The sequence below is a fragment of the Salmo trutta genome, chromosome 3 (assembly GCF_901001165.1).
Source record: "Salmo trutta chromosome 3, fSalTru1.1, whole genome shotgun sequence".
In the NCBI taxonomy this organism is placed as follows: domain Eukaryota; kingdom Metazoa; phylum Chordata; class Actinopteri; order Salmoniformes; family Salmonidae; genus Salmo; species Salmo trutta.
Window position 1 is genome coordinate 73024034 of NC_042959.1, and position 17819 is coordinate 73041852.

Genomic DNA, 17819 nt, shown 5'->3' on the forward strand with positions numbered 1-17819 from the left:
CACACACACCGGCGGGTATAGACCATGTCACAGGTTACTCTGATGTATAACATTTTAACACACACACACCACGGCTGGTATAGACCATGTCACAGGTTCCTCTGATGTATAAACATTTTAAACACACACACACAACGGCTGGTATAGACCATGTCACAGGTTACTCTGATGATATAACATTTTAACACACACACACACACGGCTGGTATAGACCATGTCACAGGTTACTCTGATGTATAACATTTTACACCACACACACACACGGCTGGTATAGACCATGTCACAGGTTACTCTGATGTATAACATTTTAACACACACACACACACGGCTGGTATAGACCATGTCACAGGTTACTCTGATGTATAACATTTTAACACACACACACACACGGCTGGTATAGACCATGTCACAGGTTCCTCTGATGTATAACATTTTAACACACACACACACGGCTGGTATAGACCATGTCACAGGTTCCTCTGATGTATAACATTTTAACACACACACACACACGGCTGGTATAGACCATGTCACAGGTTCCTCTGATGTATAACATTTTAACACAACACACACACGGCTGGTATAGACCATGTCACAGGTTACTCTGATGTATAACATTTTAACACACACACACACACGGCTGGTATAGACCATGTCACAGGTTCCTCTGATGTATAACATTTTAACACACACACACACACGGCTGGTATAGACCATGTCACAGGTTCTCTCTGATGTATAACATTTTAACACACACACACACGGCTGGTATAGACCATGTCACAGGTTCCTCTGATGTATAACTTTTTAACACACACACACACGGCTGGTATAGACCCATGTCACAGGTTCCCTCTGATGTATAACATTTTAACACACCACACACACACGGCTGGTATAGACCATGTCACAGGTTCCTCTGATGTATAACATTTTAACACACACACACACACACACACGGCTGGTATAGACCATGTCACAGGTTACTCTGATGTATAACATTTTAACACACACACACACACGGCTGGTATAGACCATGTCACAGGTTCCTCTGATGTATAACATTTTAACAGACACACACACACACGGCTGGTATAGACCATGTCACAGGTTACTCTGATGTATAACATTTTAACACACACACACACACGGCTGGTATAGACCATGTCACAGGTTCTCTCTGATGTATAACATTTTAACACACACACACACGGCTGGTATAGACCATGTCACAGGTTACTCTGATGTATAACATTTTAACACACACACACACGGCTGGTATAGACCATGTCACAGGTTACTCTGATGTATAACATTTTAACACACACACACACACACGGCTGGTATAGACCATGTCACAGGTTACTCTCATGTATAACATTTTAACACACACACACACACGGCTGGTATAGACCATGTCACAGGTTCCTCTGATGTATAACATTTTAACACACACACACACACGGCTGGTATAGACCATGTCACAGGTTCTCTCTGATGTATAACATTTTAACACACACACACACACGGCTGGTATAGACCATGTCACAGGTTCTCTCTGATGTATAACATTTTAACACACACACACACGGCTGGTATAGACCATGTCACAGGTTCTCTCTGATGTATAACATTTTAACACACACACACACGGCTGGTATAGACCATGTCACAGGTTCCTCTGATGTATAACATTTTAACACACACACACACACACGGCTGGTATAGACCATGTCACAGGTTACTCTGATGTATAACATTTTAACACACACACACACGGCTGGTATAGACCATGTCACAGGTTCCTCTGATGTATAACATTTTAACACACACACACACACGGCTCGTATAGACCATGTCACAGGTTCCTCTGATGTATAACATTTTAACACACACACACACAGCTGGTATAGACCATGTCACAGGTTCCTCTGATGTTTAACATTTTAACACACACACACACACGGCTGGTATAGACCATGTCACAGGTTCTCTCTGATGTATAACATTTTAACACACACACACACGGCTGGTATAGACCATGTCACAGGTTACTCTGATGTATAACATTTTAACACACACACACACACGGCTGGTATAGACCATGTCACAGGTTCCTCTGATGTATAACATTTTAACACACACACACGGCTGGTATAGACCATGTCACAGGTTACTCTGATGTATAACATTTTAACACACACACACACACGGCTGGTATAGACCATGTCACAGGTTCCTCTGATGTATAACATTTTAACACACACACGGCTGGTATAGACCATGTCACAGGTTACTCTGATGTATAACATTGTAACACACACACACACACACGGCTGGTATAGACCATGTCACAGGTTACTCTGATGTATAACATTTTAACACACACACACACACGGCTGGTATAGACCATGTCACAGGTTCCTCTGATGTATAACATTTTAACACACACACACACAGCTGGTATAGACCATGTCACAGGTTCCTCTGATGTATAACATTTTAACACACACACACACGGCTGGTATAGACCATGTCACAGGTTACTCTGATGTATAACATTTTAACACACACACACACACACGGCTGGTATAGACCATGTCACAGGTTCCTCTGATGTATAACATTTTAACACACACACACACACACGGCTGGTATAGACCATGTCACAGGTTCTTCTGATGTATAACATTTTAACACACACACACACGGCTGGTATAGACCATTTCACAGGTTCTCTCTGATGTATAACATTTTAACACACACACACACACGGCTGGTATAGACCATGTCACAGGTTACTCTGATGTATAACATTTTAACACACACACACACGGCTGGTATAGACCATGTCACAGGTTCCTCTGATGTATAACATTTTAACACACACACACACGGCTGGTATAGACCTTGTCACAGGTTACTCTGATGTATAACATTTTAACAGACACACACACACACACACACACACACGGCTGGTATAGACCATGTCACAGGTTACTCTGATGTATAACATTTTAACACACACACACACGGCTGGTATAGACCATGTCACAGGTTCCTCTGATGTATAACATTTTAACACACACACACACACGGCTGGTATAGACCATGTCACAGGTTACTCTGATGTATAACATTTTAACACACACACACACGGCTGGTATAGACCATGTCACAGGTTCCTCTGATGTATAACATTTTAACACACACACACACGGCTGGTATAGACCATGTCACAGGTTACTCTGATGTATAACATTTTAACACACACACACACACGGCTGGTATAGACCATGTCACAGGTTCCTCTGATGTATAACATTTTAACACACACACACTCGGCTGGTATAGACCATGTCACAGGTTCTCTCTGATGTATAACATTTTAACACACACACACACGGCTGGTATAGACCATGTCACAGGTTCCTCTGATGTATAACTTTTTAACACACACACACACGGCTGGTATAGACCATGTCACAGGTTCTCTCTGATGTATAACATTTTAACACACACACACACACGGCTGGTATAGACCATGTCACAGGTTCCTCTGATGTATAACATTTTAACACACACACACACACACACGGCTGGTATAGACCATGTCACAGGTTACTCTGATGTATAACATTTTAACACACACACACACACGGCTGGTATAGACCATGTCACAGGTTCCTCTGATGTATAACATTTTAACACACACACACACACGGCTGGTATAGACCATGTCACAGGTTACTCTGATGTATAACATTTTAACACACACACACACACTGCTGGTATAGACCATGTCACAGGTTCTCTCTGATGTATAACATTTTAACACACACACACACGGCTGGTATAGACCATGTCACAGGTTACTCTGATGTATAACATTTTAACACACACACACACGGCTGGTATAGACCATGTCACAGGTTCTCTCTGATGTATAACATTTTAACACACACACACACGGCTGGTATAGACCATGTCACAGGTTCTCTCTGATGTATAACATTTTAACACACACACACACGGCTGGTATAGACCATGTCACAGGTTCCTCTGATGTATAACATTTTAACACACACACACACACACACGGCTGGTATAGACCATGTCACAGGTTACTCTGATGTATAACATTTTAACACACACACACACGGCTGGTATAGACCATGTCACAGGTTCCTCTGATGTATAACATTTTAACACACACACACACACGGCTCGTATAGACCATGTCACAGGTTCCTCTGATGTATAACATTTTAACACACACACACACGGCTGGTATAGACCATGTCACAGGTTCTCTCTGATGTATAACATTTTAACACACACACACACGGCTGGTATAGACCATGTCACAGGTTCCTCTGATGTATAACATTTTAACACACACACACACACGGCTCGTATAGACCATGTCACAGGTTCCTCTGATGTATAACATTTTAACACACACACACACAGCTGGTATAGACCATGTCACAGGTTACTCTGATGTATAACATTTTAACACACACACACACGGCTGGTATAAACCATGTCACAGGTTACTCTGATGTATAACATTTTAACACACACACACACACGGCTGGTATAGACCATGTCACAGGTTCCTCTGATGTATAACATTTTAACACACACACACGGCTGGTATAGACCATGTCACAGGTTACTCTGATGTATAACATTTTAACACACACACACACACACGGCTGGTATAGACCATGTCACAGGTTACTCTGATGTATAACATTTTAACACACACACACACACACGGCTGGTATAGACCATGTCACAGGTTCTCTCTGATGTATAACATTTTAACACACACACACACACGGCTGGTATAGACCATGTCACAGGTTCTCTCTGATGTATAACATTTTAACACACACACACGGCTGGTATAGACCATGTCACAGGTTACTCTGATGTATAACATTTTAACACACACACACACGGCTGGTATAGACCATGTCACAGGTTCCTCTGATGTATAACATTTTAACACACACACACACGGCTGGTATAGACCATGTCACAGGTTACTCTGATGTATAACATTTTAACACACACACACACACGGCTGGTATAGACCATGTCACAGGTTCCTCTGATGTATAACATTTTAACACACACACACACGGCTGGTATAGACCATGTCACAGGTTACTCTGATGTATAACATTTTAACACACACACACACACACGGCTGGTATAGACCATGTCACAGGTTACTCTGATGTATAACATTTTAACACACACACACACACGGCTGGTATAGACCATGTCACAGGTTCCTCTGATGTATAACATTTTAACACACACACACACAGCTGGTATAGACCATGTCACAGGTTCCTCTGATGTATAACATTTTAACACACACACACACGGCTGGTATAGACCATGTCACAGGTTACTCTGATGTATAACATTTTAACACACACACACACACACGGCTGGTATAGACCATGTCACAGGTTCCTCTGATGTATAACATTTTAACACACACACACACACACGGCTGGTATAGACCATGTCACAGGTTCTTCTGATGTATAACATTTTAACACACACACACACGGCTGGTATAGACCATTTCACAGGTTCTCTCTGATGTATAACATTTTAACACACACACACACACGGCTGGTATAGACCATGTCACAGGTTACTCTGATGTATAACATTTTAACACACACACACACGGCTGGTATAGACCATGTCACAGGTTCCTCTGATGTATAACATTTTAACACACACACACACGGCTGGTATAGACCTTGTCACAGGTTACTCTGATGTATAACATTTTAACAGACACACACACACACACACACACACACGGCTGGTATAGACCATGTCACAGGTTACTCTGATGTATAACATTTTAACACACACACACACGGCTGGTATAGACCATGTCACAGGTTCCTCTGATGTATAACATTTTAACACACACACACACACGGCTGGTATAGACCATGTCACAGGTTACTCTGATGTATAACATTTTAACACACACACACACGGCTGGTATAGACCATGTCACAGGTTCCTCTGATGTATAACATTTTAACACACACACACACGGCTGGTATAGACCATGTCACAGGTTACTCTGATGTATAACATTTTAACACACACACACACACGGCTGGTATAGACCATGTCACAGGTTCCTCTGATGTATAACATTTTAACACACACACACTCGGCTGGTATAGACCATGTCACAGGTTCTCTCTGATGTATAACATTTTAACACACACACACACGGCTGGTATAGACCATGTCACAGGTTCCTCTGATGTATAACTTTTTAACACACACACACACACACACGGCTGGTATAGACCATGTCACAGGTTACTCTGATGTATAACATTTTAACACACACACACACACACGGCTGGTATAGACCATGTCACAGGTTACTCTGATGTATAACATTTTAACACACACACACACACGGCTGGTATAGACCATGTCACAGGTTCTCTCTGATGTATAACATTTTAACACACACACACACGGCTGGTATAGACCATGTCACAGGTTACTCTGATGTATAACATTTTAACACACACACACACGGCTGGTATAGACCATGTCACAGGTTCTCTCTGATGTATAACATTTTAACACACACACACACGGCTGGTATAGACCATGTCACAGGTTCTCTCTGATGTATAACATTTTAACACACACACACACGGCTGGTATAGACCATGTCACAGGTTCCTCTGATGTATAACATTTTAACACACACACACACACACACGGCTGGTATAGACCATGTCACAGGTTACTCTGATGTATAACATTTTAACACACACACACACGGCTGGTATAGACCATGTCACAGGTTCCTCTGATGTATAACATTTTAACACACACACACACACGGCTCGTATAGACCATGTCACAGGTTCCTCTGATGTATAACATTTTAACACACACACACACGGCTGGTATAGACCATGTCACAGGTTCTCTCTGATGTATAACATTTTAACACACACACACACGGCTGGTATAGACCATGTCACAGGTTCCTCTGATGTATAACATTTTAACACACACACACACACGGCTCGTATAGACCATGTCACAGGTTCCTCTGATGTATAACATTTTAACACACACACACACAGCTGGTATAGACCATGTCACAGGTTACTCTGATGTATAACATTTTAACACACACACACACGGCTGGTATAGACCATGTCACAGGTTACTCTGATGTATAACATTTTAACACACACACACACACGGCTGGTATAGACCATGTCACAGGTTACTCTGATGTATAACATTTTAACACACACACACACACACGGCTGGTATAGACCATGTCACAGGTTACTCTGATGTATAACATTTTAACACACACACACACACGGCTGGTATAGACCATGTCACAGGTTCCTCTGATGTATAACATTTTAACACACACACACGGCTGGTATAGACCATGTCACAGGTTACTCTGATGTATAACATTTTAACACACACACACACACACGGCTGGTATAGACCATGTCACAGGTTCTCTCTGATGTATAACATTTTAACACACACACACACACGGCTGGTATAGACCATGTCACAGGTTCTCTCTGATGTATAACATTTTAACACACACACACGGCTGGTATAGACCATGTCACAGGTTACTCTGATGTATAACATTTTAACACACACACACACGGCTGGTATAGACCATGTCACAGGTTCCTCTGATGTATAACATTTTAACACACACACACACGGCTGGTATAGACCATGTCACAGGTTACTCTGATGTATAACATTTTAACACACACACACACACGGCTGGTATAGACCATGTCACAGGTTCCTCTGATGTATAACATTTTAACACACACACACACGGCTGGTATAGACCATGTCACAGGTTACTCTGATGTATAACATTTTAACACACACACACACACACGGCTGGTATAGACCATGTCACAGGTTCTCTCTGATGTATAACATTTTAACACACACACACACACGGCTGGTATAGACCATGTCACAGGTTCTCTCTGATGTATAACATTTTAACACACACACACACACGGCTGGTATAGACCATGTCACAGGTTCTCTCTGATGTATAACATTTTAACACACACACACACACGGCTGGTATAGACCATGTCACAGGTTACTCTGATGTATAACATTTTAACACACACACACACACGGCTGGTATAGACCATGTCACAGGTTCCTCTGATGTGTTGGAGGTTTAATTCAGTTTCTCTGCTCCTCCTCCTCCGGTGGTTTATACACATTGGTGATGTCATGGGTAGCACATCGAGGCCACACACACACACACACACAAACTTAATGTTCTTGTACACGTATATACACCACACTCACACCACCACCCTACTAATTACCCACACACATGCACACACACTCACACTCACATTCGCACACACACTACCCCTTCTCCTAACACACACACATCATGGCACATAGGCCTTCTTTCCCAACAAATAGCCCCCCATGAGCACACAAACACACACACACACACACACTGCATACATGAGCACTCCCTCCCTCTCACTCACACACAACCACACACACACACATATAGTGACAGTGTGTATGAGTGATATGAGGGAGCACCACAGGCAGATTGTCTAACAGACTCTCAGTGCCTCAGAACCACCCAGGAGACCCCTATCATGGTTGGCAGACGGAGAGAAGGAGAGAGAGGGAACGAGGGAGGGAGAGTGACTAACTTCACTCTTTCTTTTCTTCTTGCCCCAGCTGTGTCTTCAAACAGCCCTTTGATGTGGGAAATTAAAAAGAGCGAGTGTGTCAATATCTCCCTCGGTCCACCACATTCATCCATTTCCTCTCCTCTCTTTTCTTGTCTGCTGTTGACCCAGGAAAAGAGAATACTACTTGTTTCCCACAACACCTCTACCACCCAGCCTCCTCGCCACTATGCCCTCATAAGTGTCAGTGTGTTTATTTGTGTATCCGTGTGTGTGTGTAGGCCCATCACTTAACACTTGTACCCACTACCCACATCATTATTAGTATGTCTGATGTTCTCCCTTGAAGACCCACCCTCTAAGCATTTTATCCTTTTGTTGGTTTATGAGTGTGTGTGTGTGTATGTGTGTGTGTGTGAGTGAGTGAGAGGGAGTGCACATGTATGCAGTGTGTGTGTCCACGTGCATGTGTGTTTGTGTGTGTCGGCGTGAGTGAATGAGAGTGAGTGCACATGTGCTCGTGTATACAGTAAGTGTGTGTGTGTGTGTGTGTGTGTGTGTGTGTGTGTGTGTGTGTGTGTGTGTGTGTGTGTGTCCACAGGCCCACTCCCCTGGGGTTTATGTCTATGCTGCATTAATCCTCTGTCTCTGCCTTGATGACTGGAAACTCATTTCTGCCTTTTTGCAACACTGTGCTATGCTTTACTGCACCTGACGGGGTGTTTCCAGGGCCGCTCAGTCAGTGACTGAGAAAGTGTGTGTTTGTGAGACTGGTGCGTGTGTATGTGCCTGCTTGTTTGCACATCTTTGTTTGTTTGTGTGTGTGTATTCATTATGCCATGTATGTGTGTGTGCATTATGCTGTGTGTATGTATTGCGCTGTGTGTGTGTGTGTGTGTGTGTGTGTGTGTGTGTGTGTGTGTGTGTGTGTGTGTTGTTTTAACTCCATCTTATTCCCCCTCCCTGACACTGTGTTACTGGACTGGAGTCCAGTCACTGTTTCTATGCAACACTAGGCCCCTTCTGGACAACACCTCTCTCCTGTCCCGCTCTGTCTCTCACTCTTTCCTTCACCCTGGAGAGGGAGAGAAAAAAGAAGGGGGGAAAGTGGAAATAACAGGATGATGTCTCAGGAGTGGCTGTCTGAAAAAAAGGAGAGTGAGGGGGGTGAGAGAGGTGTTTGCTCTGTGTATGAACTATGAAGTGGGGAACGTGCCATATGGAGTCCTACTGTAAAGCCACAGTCAAAAAGCATTTTAACACTCAGAGAAACACAATAAACAATGAGAGGGAGAGAGCGAGAGAAAACACGGTAGATCCACTGTATAAAGGATACAGGACTGGAGATAGGCTGATATAAAATTAAACAATGGCCTTTTTAAACTTCTGCAGTGATAGAGAGAGGGGGGAAGAGATTTGGAGATGGAAAGATAGAAAGAGGTAGATGGACTGATAAATAGGTAGCGGGATGCGACGGAGGAAGTGTAGACTACTGGAGATAGGGACAGGATGGAGGAGCGAAAGTGATACAGACCGAAAAAAAATGAAAAAACAACGGAACATTTTGAAAAATTTGCTAAGGGAGAGACAGCGCTGGGAGGGAGGGGGAAAGAGGGAGCACGTGTGTTTTTATGAATGAATGTCGGTGACTCAGTCGATGTGTCATACAGCCCAGTCTTTATAAAAGGACGTTTAAAACAAGCCTAAACATTTCACTGCGCGAAAATTTGACTTACACACGCTCGCGTCCCTCTCTCTGCACTCATCCGTCTATCCCTCCCTAACCATTTGTCTGAGTGTCTGTCTATCGTTACTATCAGTTCATTACTTAAACTGATCTCAAACTTTACTGAACAAAAAGTTTGGAGGCATTGAATTTTATTTCTTTATTGGATTGTGCGCCCTCATTCCTCTAATTATTCATTCATTCTCTCGTTCTTTTCCTCTTCTCCAATCTCTTGCCTCCACTCTTTTCGCGGAATGTGAAAGGGAGAAGAAACTGGAGCACGTGACAATTTCCGGAGTTCGATTTATTTATTAATTTTCTTACCTTATTTTAACTATTTATTTACTGAAAGTCGTGCATTTATTTCTTGGACACGAACAAATATGAAATGTAAGTACCTATGATTTTTTTCTTTCAAAAGCCATTATTCTTTCAATTGTTTCTTAATTGTCTTATTATCATCCTTTCTCTCAAACTTTTCTTGTTTAGTTAAGTCTATGTGCACTATGTTGGCATAATAATATGCTGCCACGATTCTGAGGGTATGATCATTGATTGGGCTATTCCATATTCAACTGCAATTACTGAGCATGCAAATGTTACCTAATTGCAGCCAAGCATTGCCATGTTCAGTGACCACTGAGTGATCCATTTGTTTCAAGAAGCCTAGACACGGACGTCTTATACCAGCAGGTGGTTAAAGTTGGAACAAGGAGTGATGCTCTCCTGAGTCCTGGCTTGTGCTTCTTGTGCTTCTCCCATAATTACACAGGCATTTATCATTTCAACAGCAATTGGGACTTTCTTTACCTTGTATTTGAACTTGAAAGAGAAGGAATGAATGAGCTTACTGTTACAGAACTGTCTTGGTTTAGGCTATGTAATGTATGTCATCCAACAACTGATGTATACTATTGCAGGTGTGACAATTAGAGGCGTTCATGAAAGTCGATAACTGTGAAGGTGTTGTTATTGTTAATAATATTATGAGTCATAGGATTGAATGATTTCGATAGATTTTCAGTTAACCTGTGAAAACATGACTCTGCTGGCTTTGTGCAACTCTGAAGGATTCCACTGCCAAGTCTGGGTTTATGTTTACATTATGGTGCAATATCTCTGGAGAGTTGACAGCCGTACCCCGAGGTCATTATCATTATATCGACATGACAACACTTCTCCGCGGTCATATAAACCTAATAATTGCTTCCGTTTCCTCCCACTCTGCAGTGCTTGTCGACTCCTCCTCCTTTCTGCTGCTCTCGCTGCTATTGGCCCAGCTTCCTTTATTTACGTCTGCCGTCCCCGCCCATAACCGGCGGCCGAACGTCGTGCACGAACTGGATAGATTGGCCAATCAGACGAAGAATCTGAGGCAGATCACAGCAGATTTATTGGTGAGTGGAATGTTACTGTACTCACTTCTGATGTCTTGATGGGGAGATTGCTATGCTGATCTGGGTACTGTATTGATTGTGTGGTGGTGATCATGCCATGACCAGTTACCCGAGGCACATGAAGAGAGACTGGCTGAAGTTGTTGTCCAATAGCTCACCTTTATGACCCCTTAATGACTACTATAGTGCCATAGTGATTGCATAGAGCAGTCATAAGAAGCCATGCTCCTTCTGCCTCACTCTCCCTGACTGACGCAATACAACTCTGGACAGTTGAATTGGACAGTTGCCCTAGATGTTTTATTCTCCTGGCTACATTAACCTGCTTGTGTTGTGTCAGCCAGTGTATTAAGAGTCCCTTAGCTGTGTGAGAAGGACAGTCAGGGCAAGCGTCAGTAGAGATTTCACTATGTGAGGTCAGCCTTAATCCAGACAGGACCAACTGGAGGGCCGAATGACCGTGGGGAAATCGGACTCAACGTCCTGGTCTGACTGGTCACCTGATACCATAGGGCCTGATGGAGCCCTCATAGTAGGAGAAAGTTGCCTCTAGACACTGATTTCAGGTCAGTTTAGTGTTAATGCTAAGGGTTATGATTGTGGGTAGGTACGCTGGTCCTAGATCTGTGCCTATGGACAACTTATACCTGGAGTAGAAAACACACACTCAAAGAGAATAGAAAGTAACTACCGGTAATAGTTATTTCTGGAACTGATTAACTCGGTTTATTAGCTGTGAGGAAATGGAAGGTGGATTGGCACCTGTTGCTTATCTGGTGCTGTTTCCTGAAGTTGTTCTAATCTAGATGCCCAAGTAAAAGCGGCTGGGGAGTTTGTATTGAAATGGAAATGATTGCTGTGTACGTTTGGCCTACAGATGTGCTGGAAGTGTCCTGTAAGCAATGTGTTTGAACAGGTGAACCAGAACATATCCTTATCTTTGGTTATTCATTCTATTTTGATATGATGTAAATCAGAAACCACATTTGTTTAAGACACAAAACTAAAAATAGTTACACACTCTAGTCTCTGGCAGGAGGATTGTTCAATAAGTGTGTGTGTGTGTGTGCAGTATCTCTGTATGAGGACACAGTGCTATAGCAATAGTGTTGTATGGGGGCCAGATGTGAGGAAGTAGCTTTATCAAAGAAGAGAACTCTGCACAGCAACGGCAATATGCTGCTTTGACAAAATGTTGTGTTCGTTTTTCACTGACATGAAGCATTTCTTTTGGTTTCTTTTCTTCTTGTGCGGAGTTCCACTGAACAGGGGTCAAGGCTAGGAAAGAAAAATACAATTGGAGACAACGGAAAGTCCCCGCAAGAAAGCAATACAACTGTGTGTGTGTCTGTGTAATGTTTCTACATGTCTGTTGTGTTCAAGTGTGTGTTGGTCCATGTGTTGTGTGAGTGTCAGAGTGTGTGTGTATTGAGGGTGCTGTAAATAGTTGTGTAGGTGTGGTGTTTAGTGTTTGGTTTTCGGTCGCCACAGCAAAGTGACCTGATACAAATCACAGAGATTTATCACATTCCAGTATTTGCATTCAGAAAGATTGTTGTTGGGGGGGGGGGGCGCAAGGTTCAGTCGAGTGAGGTCATGATGGAGAGAACGAGAAAGGGAGGATAAGAGAGAATTACATGCTGAGACTGAGCAGATAAAGAGATCAGAGAGAGGTGCATGAGAAGTGGTCACCAGCCTGTGTGTAACAGGGTGTAAGAGAGAAGGTAGAGAGGAGAAATAACCCAAAGAGGGGTGGGACTGGATTAATTATGAAAGAAAACTTTAAGCCACAAACATTAGTGGTTTTTGTAAAAGACAGAGAAGCAAGTGAGGGAGGGATGAGAGAGAGAGATGGGAAAATCAACAATAATAGCAACAACAATAATAGCAAAACACGATGGTAAAAGCACAATGAGGACAGAACACAACAGCATGAGGAAGCATTAAGTGTACACAACCCATTGTGTATCACCATCCATCATGTTTTCCTAATGCTGTTATGTTTCTCCACTGATTGGTGCTCTGACGCACATGGCATCAGTCACTGTTGTGCTTCACGTCATTCTCAGTCATTTACATTCTACTCATAAATCACTTCACCTGTTAAGGGCCCACAGAGATACAGTAGCCAGTCTGCTGTGATGTGGTCTGTCTCCCCCTAGTGGTGACTGTGAGCAGTGAAGACAGACTCTGGGGATTGTACACACATTACTACACAGCAATACGTCATCTCAGACTTTTTAATAGCTGCGACCCTGGAGTTTCCCTGCAGCTCTGTGTTGTCTATCCCACTCAGAGCTCTCTTAGTCACAGCATATGTTATTCTCCTCCTCTCCCAGTAGAAAACATCCTGTGGTTTCAGGTCACTTGCTCTTATTGTTGATGTTTAGGCGGTTACAATCTGGGTGAACTCTCCCTGACCCGACCACACTTTTCTCAGGGAAAGCTAGGGTCTCTAGTCCTGGCCAGACCAAACAGTCATCTGATCTAGGTGCTGCTGGAGTAATACTTTCCTTATGCTTACGTGACTCTTGTGAGGATGTGCAAATTTGTGAGGATATAGTTGACTGATGTAGCGTGTTGTTTTGTCCGTTTTTCTTACAGAAGGAACATGCGTTTGAGACAGACCCAGAACAGCATAGATTTAAGTCTCTGCCACTAATGAACAACAGGGCCAGTGACATCAACTCCCTTGAGGTAAATGTCTTTTACGTTGTGTGTGTCTGTCTTTCTGCCTTTCAGATGAAGGCCCAGACATTTCATGTCCCAGACATTGATACTAAATCGCTCTTTCTTCACCCCCCCTCTTCTTCTCTCCTCCAGATGAGACCCACTCTCTCTCAGCTCCACGCGGACTTGAAGTCGTTTGAGCACCATTTTGCCTGGTTGAGCAGAGCATCAAGGAAACACCACCACCCTGCTCTCCCTAAACTGGGACAGATGATGTCACTCATCAAGTCTCTCACCAGCATGCTAGAGCATCAGGTAACTGCTCTGTTCAACACTAATACGGCTGATACAGTATGCAGCGTAGTACATTTATATCATTTGGATATATTATTGATATGAGATTTTATCAGATCGTTCTACTGTTCTTATACTGTGTGATGATCTAATAATGGTATAACTCTGCAGTTCTTACACTCTGTTTCAATCATTACATTAAGGCCTGTTGCATCACATTCCTTGGATGGGAGGTACATTAGTCTAGCCTAGCACTTCAGACAGGAAATCTAAACCATCCCTCTCTCTCTCTCCGTTCTCCTCATAGATGATGAGAGTTGATGCTCAGCGTGTCTCTCCTCCCTCTCCCTCGATGCCGCCGCCACCCCCCTCTCAGTTTGATGTGTTACAGTCTTCCCAGGAGCTGCTGCTACAGTTCAGACTCTTCTGTGATTGGGCCCAACGAGTGTTCTCAGTGCTCAGTACAAAGTCCAAAATGTCTGCAGTACAATGATGATTCCTGAAGTGCTATAGTCTATAGGGATACACAGAATCCACACTGCAACCAATGGGGATCTACTAGCTTCAACCGGCACTACAACCAATGATGATCCAAGAAATCCACACTATAGCCAATGATGACCCAAGAAATCCACACAACCACCAATGATGATCCAAGAAATCCACACAACCACCAATGATGATCCAAGAAATCCACACTATAGCCAATGATGACCCAAGAAATCCACACTAGAGCCAATGATGACCCAAGAAATCCACACTAGAACCAATGATGACCCAAGAAATCCACACTACAGCCAATGATGATCCAAGAAATCCACACTACAGCCAATGATGACCCAAGAAATCCACACTACAGCCAATGATGACCCAAGAAATCCACACTACCGCCAATGATGACCCAAGAAATCCACACTACCGCCAATGATGACCCAAGAAATCCACACTACCGCCAATGATGATCCAAGAAATCCACACTACAGCCAATGATGATCCAAGAAATCCACACTACAGCCAATGATGATCCAAGAAATCCACACTACAGCCAATGATGATCCAAGAAATCCACACTACAACCAATGATGATCCAAGAAATCCACACTACAACCAATGATGACCCAAGAAATCCACACTACAACCAATGATGACCCAAGAAATCCACACTACAGCCAATGATGATTCAAGAAATCCACACTACAACCAATGATGATTCAAGATAACCACACTACAACCTTGCACTGTTGTCACTGAACCTCCATCCTCATTGTAGCCAATGAGAGACCTCCATATTCAAACTACAGCCTATGAGGATCCACCATATTCACACTATTACAACCAGTAATGATCTCAAATATACATGAACACGTCACTGCCACCCCATCCTCTCTCTTAAATACCTTGTTCCTGACTGTGTTATTTATGTATTTATTTATTTATTTAGTTATTTATTTGATGTCATTATTTATTTGATTTTGTAACGTGTCACGTATCATTTTTACTTTGTTGTGAATTTAATTTCTTGTAGCTTGTCAATACTCCCATTTTGTTCTCTCTCTCCCACTTCATCCCACCTCCCAAACTAAACAAGGAGACCACACAGTAGCACTTCCTGACTTCTTACAGTCTCTAATGATATGGATTGTATTTTCAACTATTTAACCTGTCTCTCTTTACAAAGAGTAGCCTATTTCCTCCAGTAGATGTAGCATATCTTGGGAGAGCGTACATGTATTTTTCTTACAGTGCTGTACTTTACCTTGTAGATTTAGGGTTACTCATAGAATCTTCTGAACATGTTAAATGTGCCACCTGTTTGGTTTTGTAAACTGTTAAGAAAGAGAATTATGAACCATGCCTCAATCAGGATGTCAACACAACATAGGAGAGTAGATCATTTTTCCATGGGTTTAGTTGCTATAAGTGGCTGTGTCCCACATGGAAAAATAACAGGTGGCCTATCTAACACTGTGGTAAAGGTTTATGAATATGCCCTGTTGCTAAGCACTGATCTAGGACCTGATCTAATCTCTTTGCACAAATTTGTTAGGATTAGCCTTTTGAGTCAGCTGATCCTGAATCTGTGCCTTGGTACACTTAATGTTTGAGCATTTTAGTGACATAAATACGAAATGAAAAAACACCCCAAGCCTTAAAATACTATGTATTGTGATACTATGGTTCTGCACAGCTGTACATACTTGTACAATAATGTAAATTGTTGTATACAATGCAATTGTGTAGTATGGTTTTCTATGATATAAATGTAAAATACTCTGTCAATGCTATCCCTATCGTTTTGTCGCAATATCAATATTATTCTATTCTAGTATTTTGTGACAGTATTTACTATTTATTTAAGTTACTTTGGTGGAACTATTTATTTGCGCTGCAGAGGAGCAAGTCTCCTGTTGTTTTTGTACTTTTATACTGTTTCTATTCATATTTACCATTATCATTGCTATCATCCATGTTGAAATCATTGTAGTACCATGCCTGAAACGCTGTGGAAAACCTTGTGCTTGGGGTCTCCAGCACACAGACTGACTGATTGGCCTAAATGTGAAATGTGTGCCTTGAATTTTTTTTTTAAAAGTTAATAAAGAACATGCACAATGAGATGGGCTTTTCATCTTACTTTGTCATCTTTAGGTAGGCCTACATATCATGCTCTCTTTTTTTCCTTTCCCTCCATCATTCACCATCCTCCTGTGTCTCGTCCACCGTCACACACTACAGGGCCTTTCCTACATTCTACCAAAGACTGCATTAACCATCAGGCATTGCAGCAAGCACAGTTCATAAACCTGTTTCCAATTAACCTATAATAAGCCTTTTTATATTTGGGGTTAACATTCAAACAATGTGTGAATTCAAGTACTAAATCACAAATTAGTACAGTATTATCATATATTTATATTTTTTAAACAGATCTAGAGACAAGACTTGACTGTTGTAGCTCTTACCCAATGG

The 17819-nt window shown here is 42.4% G+C and overlaps 1 protein-coding gene across 2 annotated transcripts in view; it reads left to right on the plus strand.

Annotated features, from left to right (window-relative positions):
* The window catches only part of LOC115188415 (interleukin-11-like), a 36014-nt gene extending 18549 nt beyond the window's left edge, over positions 1-17465 (plus strand). The window contains exons 1-5 of one of the 2 annotated variants that reach the window (XM_029747268.1): positions 10472-10878; positions 11719-11885; positions 14490-14582; positions 14709-14870; positions 15157-17465. In XM_029747268.1, the coding sequence (XP_029603128.1) occupies positions 10872-10878; positions 11719-11885; positions 14490-14582; positions 14709-14870; positions 15157-15342 (615 nt within the window). In that variant the 5' untranslated portion in view covers positions 10472-10871 and the 3' untranslated portion in view covers positions 15343-17465. Of the gene's footprint in view, positions 1-10471; positions 10879-11718; positions 11886-14489; positions 14583-14708; positions 14871-15156 lie in introns of those variants that run through there. The other variant, XM_029747259.1, reaches the window with a different exon arrangement.
* The last annotated feature ends 354 nt before the right edge of the window (positions 17466-17819 follow it).